The sequence below is a fragment of the Stegodyphus dumicola genome, chromosome 1, assembly GCF_044657685.1.
Source record: "Stegodyphus dumicola isolate Sdum_Otavi_A_Nest chromosome 1, ASM4465768v1".
Classification (NCBI taxonomy): domain Eukaryota; kingdom Metazoa; phylum Arthropoda; class Arachnida; order Araneae; family Eresidae; genus Stegodyphus; species Stegodyphus dumicola.
In genome coordinates, this window is record NC_140768.1 from 192,994,897 (window position 1) to 193,007,390 (window position 12,494).

The window sequence follows — 12,494 nt, forward strand, 5'->3', positions numbered from 1 at the left end:
GATTATTCATGAGTGTGTCTAATTCGGTGCTTACTGCAGAATGGATGAGTATCTGAATCTGGATTTCTTTTATCAGTTGGAGCGAAGAGATTAAAAATGCGTAATTGAGTGGTGTATGGAGAAAGGTTTGATTGCAATATCGTATAATTGCCCGATTTGTGGAACAAATATGAAACTAGTAGAGCGAAAAAACCGTATAGACGGTTTTGAGTGGATGTGCAAAGTTACTGGAGGCGAATGTAGGCATCAAATTTCAAGGTCAGTTCGAAAGAACTCCTGGCTTGCGAAGAGTAAATTGAGCATGTGTGATGTTTTGCAAGTTACCTATAGGTGGTTGGGTAAGTGCGGGAATGATTTTATACGAACGGAATTACGTATTGCTAAAAATACAGTGACAGATTGGAAAAGTTTTTGTAGAGAAGTATGCATGGAGTTATGTTTGAAGGAGAATGTTAAGTTGGGTGGGGAAGGTGTCATTGTCGAAATCGACGAAAGCAAGTTTGGCAAGCAAAAGTATCATAGAGGGAAAAGAGTCGAAGGAAAATGGGTTTTTGGTTTGGTTGAGAGAGGAACAGATAAATGCGTCTTTAGAGTTGTTGAAAACAGAGGTGCCGAAACATTGCTAGAAATCATTAAAGAGAATGTTCTACCAGGATCGATTATTATATCCGATTGTTGGAAAGCGTACGACTGTCTCGAGTTCGAAGGGTATGCGCACCTGAAAGTCAATCATAGCTTGAGTTTTAAAGATCCAGAAACAGGTGCGCATACCAATAGTATTGAAGGAACTTGGGCGGCAATCAAAAGAAGTTTCCGTGGCTCTAGTAAGGCAAAAGGACAGTTTGATTCCTATCTTGCGGAATATATTTGGAGAAGGAAACACAAGAAATCTGACGCCAGCCAACTGATGCGTATATTTCTCAGTGAGATCACAGCCATATATTCTGCAAAAGGAGAGGACTGAAGGTAAATTTCATTTATTATTATTGACTTAAGTAAAATATTGGGTGCTTTTCTAATATGGCAGTTTGGATGTTTGATAGTTGCATTATTCTGGCAGCTTTATTTTTGTTTTGTATAATTTTTCTGGACACATTTTTTGCAACTCGAATCAATGGAGTTGGTTCCGCGCGAGTTTCTGCAATTCTCTGATTTCTTAAAGTGAAAGTAAATTTCTGAGTATATGAGCAATGGAGAATTTATTTAATGTCTGATTTTTTTAAGTAAAATAGATCGATGTTCACATGGGCAAAGCCAATGTGGTGCGCAATGCCGAGGTTGTGCGCGATGCCGAGTTTGTGCAATTCTGGGATGTTTTTTTAAGTGAAAATAGATCGATGTGCACATGGGCAAAGCCAATGTGGTGCTGCGCAATGCCGAGTTTGTGCAATTCTGTGACTTTTTTTAAGTGAAAATAGGTCGATGTGCACATGGGCAAAGCCAATGTGGTGCGCAATGCCGAGTTTGTGCAATTCTGGGATTTTTTTTAAGTGAAAATAGATCGATGTGAGCATGGGCAAAGCCAATGTGGTGCGCAATGCCGAGTTTGTGCAATTCTGGAATGTTTTTTTAAGTGAAAATAGATCGATGTGCACATGGGCAAACCCAATGTGGTGCGCAATGCCGAGTTTGTGCAATTCTGGGATGTTTTTTTAAGTGAAAATAGATCAATGTGCACATGGGCAAAGCCAATGTGGTGCGCAATGCCGAGTTTGTGCAACTCTGGGATGTTTTTTAAGTGAAAATAGATCGATGTGCACATGGGCAAAGCCAATGTGGTGCGCAATGCCGAGTTTGTGCAACTCTGGGATGTTTTTTTAAGTGAAAATAGATCGATGTGCACATGGGTAAAGCCAATGTGGTGCGCAATGCCGAGTTTGTGCACATGGGCAAAGCCAATGTGGTGCGCAATGCCGAGTTTGTGCACATGGGCAAAGCCAATGTGGTGCGCAATGCCGAGTTTGAGCAATTCTCTGATTTTTCTTCAAGTGAAAATAGATAAATGAGCACATGGACACCGAGTTTGTGGAATTCTTTGATGTTTTTCGAGGGAATACTGATCGTTGTGTAAAAGGGAAAACGAGGTTGTGCGTGATGTCGAGGAATAATGTAACTTTATTTATGTGCAATGTTTAACATATCGTTTGTGTATTTTAAATTTGTATTGTTGTTTTAATTGTGAATTATATTTAAGACATAATTTTTCATTTAAATTGTATTTTTAATTTTTTGTTTTTTGATATGTTTATAATGCTTTCCGACTTACGATATATATGGATAGTTCGACGATCGACTCAACAGTAGCAAAACTGTAAACTTTAACCCTTGAAGTAACGTTTACCTCATATTTTAATACGTAGTGTTTGGTATCGTAATTGCACTTGATAATATGAGTTCATTGATAATATGTGTGTGTGTGCGTATGTGAAGCATTACTTAGTGTTCCAAGTTTGTAGTATTTATTTTATTATATTATTTTCTTTGAGAGATCCTTCTGAGAAATTAGATTTTTTTATTTATTAATGCGTAGAATTCTAGCATACCTACACAGAATATGGCGTGATTTAGGAATTTTATAAACTGATATGAAAGCTGTGTAATGATGTTCACATGCAATAAAAAATATTCTTTTTTTATTAATGTAAAGTTTAAAATTTTTAGAAATAATGAAAATTGTCTAATTATTGGTATGTAAGGAATTATGTCATTACGTAGCAAGAAGGTAATTTGTAAAAATGATAAAATTGAAATGTTCCACAATATGAATTTAAATTTTAAAAAAAAAGTTTATTTGTATAAATAAAAAAAAATAATAAAAAAAATAATAATAATTTAATAAAAATCTTTGAAAATATTGAAGCTATACAACTATTAGAGACTGCGACGTTGTTTATCGTTTTAATAATTGGTAGAATTCGCTCACTGTATCATGGTAATTTTAAATATAAACAATTTATTATACTTATTATCAGTAACGCCTAAGCTTAAATGTTATAAATGTAAATTAAAAGTAAAGAATTTGATATTAATTTACAATAATAAACAATTTATTATTGTTATTTTTAAGAGAAAATAGAAAGTGCACATAGTGTAAATGCGAGACTACATTGTGACGTCATAAGCTGAGTCCCACCCATTTAATGACGTCACGAAGCTCCTCCTACTGAACTTTGTTGATGCAGCCTATTCTGCGCTTTTACCTAAATCTCTATGCTACAGTCAATTATTTCCATTATTCGAATTAATTCATCGTGAGAACTTTAAAAGTCTTAATAAACAGAAACTTACTCATATTGCTGATACGAAAGTATTGATATGCTTTGTTCAATTCTCTTGTTAATAAAAAACAGCAATTGTGCATGTAATGAAAGTAAAAAATAGTGAAAATTTATTATATGTCTGTATTGTTGCCTAAGTAGTAATAATGCATGATTATAAAATAAATATTAGAATCTACTGAAGTAATAATTACATATGTTAGAACACAAGAAAAGAATCTGAATTTTTATTTATTTCAATGACCCGTATTTTTTTTTTATTATGTTCACAGAGTTCTTTTTTAAGTTTCCTCCAAACAGCAGAGATGCATGTCCTAAATTTTGTACTGAACAACACAAAATTATTTTCAAAGAAAAGAAATTCATAAATTCTGCATTACCTAGGATTGCTAGTCAAAAAAATCATGTTTTCCATTTTCCCACATCGAAAAATTATACTGGGGGGGGGGGGGGAGAAACCACTTCATTTGGTATTTGATGTTTTGTATCAATAAAAATCCCATGGTTTTAACCATTGATTCTAATTTTAATCCCTCTTCATTGTTAGCTTTTAAGGAAATTTGCTTCTTATTTGCATTTTGGTCTCTTTCTGTCAATAGTGGTATTAAGGATTTGGTTTTTATCATTTAACCATACTCTCCAGTTTCTTTCTGTTGCTTCTCTTTCCCACCAAGTGTGCATGCCTTGCTGAATGCATTATTTCAGATTCAAAATGTATAGACAGAGAACAGTACCAGGACGACAAAAGTCTTAATTTAACAACATAAATAACATTGGTATCAATTATCCCCTCCCTAAGACAACCACTTCCATAGAAAATTTTTTATAGTAGCTGTGTCTGGCTGTCTTACAGACAGTTCATTGTATTTTGTGATTTAAAATTTATTAGCTCGTTATAATACTGATGCAATTTAATTTTTTCTTAGTTAGTTCAAACAACCCATGTTACTGATCAAAAAGTAGTATTTTATGATTTATGGTCATATTATTAAAAATTTCAAAATGGCTTTTGGAAATTTTCCTCCTTGTACACAATGATTTGCAGTTCGGCAAAAAATCTTTCACAAGTTGGTCTTACTATGGGCAAGTATTGAATTTTGTTTCCGAAACGATAACCAGTAATTTTGCTTAAAGTTAAAAATCATTTCTATGGTATATGTACATCTTTTTAATTTTTAATATACTTCAGAAGTTCCTTTTCTTATGCCATAAGGCATGTGTAAAATAAGCTTATTTCCTTGTATTATTATTATTAAGCCATCCAGAAGAAGCCTTTCTGACAACTGATCACTGAAACTTATGCCGTACCTTTCTGTTAATTAGAAAATAATTTTAGATAATAAAATAAGTATATTAGAAAAGAATTATATTATTGAAACATTTTTAAAAATATATTAAATTAATGTATTAGAAATCTCTGTAATTTAAAGGGCCCCACCAGCGGCCGAGAGGTAAAGTCGCTGAACACTGGTAGTTCGGTCCGAGGTTCGAATCCCGCGAACGGGCTGGCTGCATGGGTGTTTTCATGGTTTTCCCCATGTGTAACGTGTATACGAGCCAGTTCCCTTAGAAAGTCCTCCACGAAGGCATACCTCCCCTTAGGCAGATAGCCCTAGTGTGCTTTGCCATAATTAAATACACCACACACCATACTGTAATTTAAAGTAAGATTTCGTTCTTCAACTACATGTCCATTTCCGATACCCAAAGCCTAATTCCATCATAATAACTTATCTTTTACCCGGTTATTATTCAGCGAAACCTTTCTATTTGAAAATTCTGTATCAGCTTTGTAATAAAGGCCCAAGATACAACCTCCACCACCTGTGAAATGCATAGCTTTGTACAGGATCTCTGTGGCTGTTACTGGAAGGCACTAAATAGGCTTCGTTATTCTCTGTTTGTTATTTAGTGTGTGACATATTTTTGTGTATGTGTATTTGATAGTGTGTACATATATATATAATTTTGTCTACCATCGGAAATAAAAATATATGCATTACAAATCTGAGTTATTAAGCACATTAAGGCTGTTTATACCTTTCGTTCCCAAACAGATATTCAAATTAAATACATTAGGCAATTTGTGTTTTTCTACATTTGTTTCAATAATAATGTTTTTTTCGGCATTAATTTCTCTAAGTAATTTAAACATGAGGTTGTTTAAGGCCATTTTTTATCCATTCATTTATTGAAATATTTACATTTACTTTTTTTTCCCATTAGATAATCCAAGAATTTTATATATGTTACGATATATGGTATAGGCTTGTATATATGCAATATGAATTTTTTTGTTTTAATTTTCCAAAAGAAAAAAAAAATTTATCTTCTATTTATGATCTCATTATCGGATTGTGTTATAAGGTATTTCTCTTGCCTTCGTAGCATGTCTTCATGATCAGCACATTCGGCACATATTCGAGAGGTCCATGGTTCGAGTCGTGGAGAGGGCATTGCTCGTTTTTCACGTTTCTCAGCTTCCAAAAAAATCCTAATGTCTCTACAGTGTCTTCTTCAAAATAAACAAATAATCTAATGGAATTAAAATATTTTGGTCATTAAAACTTTTTAATCACTGCTGTTTACATTTACATTTCTTTTTTCACATAATTTCAAGTTTTCAAGTAGTTTGAAGGTCTTCAAACTATGTTTCAGAAAAATGTTAGATCTCGTGTAACTCCTCTGCAGCATCTTCAAGTCAAAATCAAAATTTAAAACTATTTTTAATATCACTGAACATACTTAAAATAAAGAAATATTTTTTATTCTATTGTTATTGTTACAAAAAAAAATATTAAGCAGATCTGTTTTTATGATTAAAATTATAATGAAATAATGATTTTCTTTTCACTTTCTGCATAAAATGCACAAATTTTATATTTCAATTCTTTTTTAACATTTATTTTTCTGAGGATGGAAATGCTTCTCTCTAAAAAATTACAATTTTAGAGTTTTTTCTGAATTCACAGATTTGAAGACAGTTGGATAGAAAAGCCACAATTTTTGAAATGGATGAATAAATACAGCCCTGGCTTTTGTTATGTTTTATGCATTTAATAAATTTCCGCCCAACCGTTTATTCTTTAATTCTACCTAACACAATTAATGGATATTTGTTTCTAATATAGAATTTTAGCATCAATTTTACATAATAACATGAGTAATCTTTTTTTAATTGAATTTTATCATTATTAACAAAATACTTTGGCATTATGAACTGAGAATTTCTTCCTTGACTTTTATCTTTCAATACTTTAGGAACTGGTCATTGATTTACATCTATAATAAAAGAAATAAATGCTTGTATGAGTTTTAACATATTGTTAAAAACGCAATAAACCTCAGCTCCTTTGTTGCATGAATAATGTGAAACTTCCTGTTAAGTATTTTTTTAAGATCTTCTATGTAACAGTATAGACTCCATAATTATTCCTTAAAACTGGAAGTATCAGAAATAGATGTAAATATGTATTATCTTCTGCATTAACTTACAAAAATAATAGTGTGAATATCTGAATGGAATTATATGAAAGAACTACAGGACACTATGTTTTCACGATGGTCATTCCACTATACTGGAAATATTAAATCAAACAATGAGTGCACGAAAAGATTCAGTAAGAGGATATACTCTCTTCTGTAACAATACATTTGACTGCAGTTGTTCCATATGATATTTCTACACAATATCCTTGTAATCTTGGTAAATAACTTTCTAAATTAAGTTTACAGTGTAAAAAAAGTAGTGGAAAAATGTTGTAGTCATGTAACTGGGCTACCATACATAAAAATTAAGCAATGTTACAAGTGTTTTAATCTTAACTGCCTGTTACAACCAAATAACTAGATACGAGAAAGGACATGCAGTGTCAGTACAGCTGGATGATCCCTTTTACAGAGTTCCTAATTTGAAAACAAGTTAACCAGTAAAACTACCCTTCATACTGGTTTGCTTTAGATTCATTTGGTAACAAATATGCCATTAAAGTCTGTACCAATCAATCAAGCAATAAACTTTGTTACAAGCAAGTTTTTGTTTGCAGGATGTTGTTCATAATCGGTTTTCTTTTGGTGGTGTAGCAACAGCGAAGGGAGAAAGATTCCGGGTAATTTAAATTCAACTAACATAGCAAATTCCATTCTTCTGTAACTTTATAATTTGATACAGCTTTATTTTTCAGAATTTTATTCATACTACTATTTCATTCATTGCAGAAAAATTCCACAAGTGCATATTTTAAAATTAATTTCACATTTAGAAAAGTATGATTTGTTTATAAATGATTTGTTATAAAAATATGAGCTATAAAACTCATTCTAACTTGGACAAATGCACACAAAAAAGGAAAAAAAAAAAAAAAAAAATACAAAAATGGTGATGCTGCTTATTAAAAATTGAAGCATTGTTATATGCACATACACATGGTTGACACAGTTTCGCGCATCTTGCTAAATTTGTTGTGGTAATATGGTAGCAAAAAAAAATTTTTGTTATTTTGTATTAAAATTATTAAGGTGTTGACGGCTAGTTAAGTTACACAAAGCAAGGTAACGTACAGTAAGAGTTGTGTACCTTAGGCAAAGAGATGCCTTTGAGAAGGTCTTTCTATGAGAAATTGACTTATATTCACATAATACATGAGGAGAAACACGAAAATTCCCATGCAGCTATCCCATCCACCAGTATTTGTACCTGAATCAAACTTCCAGTGTTCAGCTATCTTATCTGCTAGTCTACTGGTGCCAGTCAAAATAGACAGTAATGTAACATTATACAAGCTAAGTGGTATTGACTTATACATCACTAAAGAAATAAATACATTTCAGAAAACTTTCCTATTTTTCGAAAGTGTCAATATCTTCATTATTATAACTTCCTGATATTTCAATGCATGTAATTTTATGGTGAACTATTAACTTAAAATAAAACAATATTTTTTTGAATTGGTTGTGTTTAATTATAACATTATTTTGAAAAACGTTGTTCATGATAAAACTAAAGAATGAATTTTCTTTATACACTGACTGTTAAATTATTACATTTCAAATCAACAGATTGCATTTATGCAATAAGACAGGATGAAAAATACAGTAGTCATTGAAACAATTGTTGAGTTTCTGAAGAAACAACAATAAAAATTTTCAAATCTAACACAGTATACCTTGTTTAATGTTTAATATAGTATGGAATGTTTTGTAAAGCATCAGCTATTTAAAAAAAGTATGCAATAGCTGACAATGAAACCAAATAAAAATCAAACAGAACTCTATTACACGTTATGCAACAAAATTAATGAATATGAACGTCTATAAACTTTTTTTTTTTTTTTTTTTTTTTTACTTGGACTAGATCTCGAACCATCAACTAGATATTAGTTCAATATTAGATATTAGCAATAAAATTAATAAAAATTTATGTTGATAAGTACTTAAGAACAAATAGAACAAAATGGTCAAACTTTCAACTAGATAACCAAATAAACCGTTTACGTTCTAGAGGATTTTATTTACTTCACATACATGCATACATTATCTTTACATTTACTTTCATAACTCGTATCATACATAACATACTCTTATCATCGAATGATTTTCTATAGTAAGCAAGTTTTTTTAACAGTTTCTACTTCGTGTCTGCTAAGTATTCCTTTAAATCGCAAGGTTTCGCGATATTCATTTTCCTTCTGACAAAGTTCATACACGAATCCAAAACATTAAAACCTTCGTAACCGATAAGCAACGGCCATTTCATTATCGATGACATACGTCTGCCTATCGATAGTAAAAGGAAAGTTTGGGCCATCCGAAAAAGCGGCGACCTTGGTGATATTGTCGCCAAACATAGTTTCCGTACACGTGATTTTGAACCAATCACAGCTCAGAAATACGTTGGAGCTTCCTACATTTAACGATGTGTTAAATGTGAGGCTTGCCCTCCGACTACACCACGGTCGAAACTAAAGAAGATTGGATTGCCGATGGATTTAACATCATCAAGGTTAATCAAATGTAAAGGATTTTAAATCATTGCATCTATTTCAGGTTCAGTTGGCCAATGTTTGGGGAACAGAAAATTTATGATATGTGCACCTTTTTCTCTTTCTGATGTTGAACCATTACAAGTGCAAAACTGGTGTGGCTAAATGCCGCTACTGCGGGCTTGAGCAGTTTATCTCTGTATTTCACTCTTATTGTACTCGCTGTTACTTAACGCACATTTAAGAACACAAATTTTCCTTCCTGCGAGGATAACTAACTATAAGAATCGATAACAATACACTAGATACGATGGCATGGCGAGAAATTTACGTGTTTTTAAACAAACTTTCCCAAATTTATTGCCCTTCTTAAAGGAAAAGGTTTCCGCATGTGAGTGAGGGGACTTTACTTGAACGTCTCATGTTCTCATGAGTTCGTATTTCTAGGGAAATAGAGTATTGCAAGGTCTGCTTATTGTTAAACTAAAACGTTAGAAATGAATTCTAAATTTTCCCCCTTTAAATTGTGGTTCATTTTTATAAAAAGAAGTACCGGAGCTCATCTTCTTTAGGGCTCCGGTGCGCTCCGGCTAAAATTGTAATTTATTTTAAAAACTGAGAAGTACCGGTTGGCTCCGGCGCAATTTAAGCACTGCCCTTGTGTGCTTACTAATACTAAATAAACAAACCAATGAAATACTAAATAACCAAATCAATGATGATAACTGATACCAAATTAAAAAAATATGTGGGGCGTATAACGCATTAAATTATACTATCAGCTTAAATCAAGATCTTGGTCTCTTGTAACGATTCTATGAACACTGGCAAAACTTGATTTTTGAAAATAAACTTAACTTAATGCATCGTTATCTAGCAGACTCTTTGAAAGTGTAAGGGAAAATCCTCGGCTGCGAAATATTCGCCGAATTTCGCGATTTATCTCTCGAGATGTTCCTTAATTTTCAATTATGCCATCCTTCCGGCGATGAAATAACTTATGCTACGTGATGCAAGAAAAATATTGAAATATTCAAGAGGCAAAATTTACTTTAATGAATTTTTATATAAAATGACACACTATCCCTAATATTTGAAGACTATTTTAAATCCGTTTTAGTTATACTTAATTTCAATGCATTCAATGAAGTGCTGACCTAATATATAATGAGATTACTAAAAAAATATGAATATAATTTGAACGCAATCTTTTTTCTATGATTAAATTCTATAAATTACTCCATGTAAATATCAGTTTAGCATTCAAGATTTTACGTATAAAGGTTCAAAATTGGTAACTGAGGCAGTTTTAAAGATATCCCTAACGCTCTATGAAAAAATATCGAATGATCTTTCCACGTTCTCATATAACCATTAGCTGAATATTTATTAATAGTATTTCTCAAATAATTAATCATTTGAATTATATTTAGCAGAGAGCCAAACATTAATCTTGAGAAATTTTTCGTTGGATGCACTGACTCGTTATGGTTTCCAGACTCTGCAGATAGCTATTGAAAGCGTTCAACGTTTTGTTATCTTGGATTGGCTAATGAAAGCTTTCAACGTTTTGTCCTCCTACATTGCTTTTTGAAAGGGGGTATATACGTCCGAAACTCTGCAGACGATCTACAACATAGGCGTGAAAAAATTTGCCACATTTCCTACTTGGCGAAAGATGCGTTACCGAAACCTTTAGGTTTGCAAAGTTAAATATAATCTATGTATGTACACATTTTGTGCTGTAGAAATAACATTTTGATAAATGAAACGTGTCATGGTGAATCTGTAAATGTTACTTCATTTCCTAAGATAAAAATATTAACCATTTTAATGCAGAAAAATTAAATATTACCCCAAAATGAAAATGGACTATCCACCGAAATGGACTTGTGGCGCCCTCTATTTTTCAATATTGATACTAATCGAAAAAAAAACACTAAAAAAAGTGATATTCGGCAAATATTTATTTATAACATGATAAAGTATGCTATTTTTTTAATTCAGTAGAATTTCGAGGATGTATTCTATGTAGCAGCAGACATTTTCAGTACGGCACTGCATTTTTTATGAGATAATACAGGGCTAAATTTGCTTATGTTGAACGAATAGGCAGACATTTGTCAACAAACCGCCTTAAAAGCATACATCATAATTCGGCTTAGTTGATCACATTTTTATCAAGAAGCACACCTTTGAAACTGTACACTTTATTCATAAAATTAAAAATCACTTACCAAGAGCGACAAACAGAGAACATTAATAATACATACTGTTCTTGCCGAAGATAGCTCGAACTTATTTAATGATACTTAACTTCAGTAAGTGGACTGTAATATTAACAATAACAATTTTATTTTAACAAAAACAACATTATTGAATACTAGCACACGCATGTGCTTATAGTTACCTATGTAACTTAGCTAAGAGCGAGCAACCATATGCTCTTACATCAAGTCAGAAATCATTCATACTAATAAAGCAAAAACGAAATAACTTTAGGGTTACACTAAAGCCAAACTCTGCTTGGCGTAAAACAATGCTGCCAAGCAATACTGATTCGGACACCGAACATCCCGCCCGGCGTTGAAATAATAATTTCAATACAATAAGTAGAATTCAAAAAGGTAATAAATGTTCATACAATACAAAATGATACAATGTAAATTAATGCACAAATTATAATACAAGTAATTACAATGTGAAAAGAACAAATATGATAAATTACAATTCAAACCTTCAAATAAACATAAAATTTCGTACATTATTTCTCAATTGGCAGTACAGCAATTTTAGTAACTGCTCGTTTATAAATACCATTTTTGGTTTTGACAGAGACAACTCGCACAAGGTTGTCCTTCCCATAAAACACATCTACAATTCTGCCTAACAACCATTTGCAGGTAGGAAGATTTTCTTCCTTAATCACTACCATATCCCCTATTTTAATATTTTGTTTAGCAATCATCCATTTATTTCTTTGAATCAAAGTGCTCAAGTAATTATTAGTCCAGTTCTTCCATATATTTTGTACCATTTTTTTAGTTTTTTGCCATAAACTAAGTCTGTTATTATCTACTTCTGCTAAATTGGGTTCAGTTATTGAATTGATCAGTCGACCTATAAGGAAATGACCAGGGGTCAAAACATTTAAATCATCAATATTAGAAGTTAACGGTGTAAGAGGGCGAGAATTTAAGATTCCCTCTACTTGAACTGTTACTGTCAAAAATTC

General features: G+C 32.0%; 1 protein-coding gene across 1 annotated transcript; it reads left to right on the forward strand.

The window, feature by feature from the left end:
• The first annotated feature begins 301 nt into the window (after window positions 1-301).
• Window positions 302-1,065, forward strand: LOC146999429 (uncharacterized). The gene has a single exon (XM_085826364.1). The coding sequence runs from the start codon at window positions 302-304 to the stop codon at window positions 962-964; it is 663 nt and encodes a 220-aa protein (XP_085682490.1). The 3' UTR covers window positions 965-1,065.
• The last annotated feature ends 11,429 nt before the right edge of the window (window positions 1,066-12,494 follow it).

Excerpts from the sequence above, each read along its gene's own strand:
- LOC146999429 (XM_085826364.1), top strand. The coding sequence starts at position 302 with ATGTGTGATGTTTTGCAAGTTACCTATAGGTGGTTGGGTAAGTGCGGG.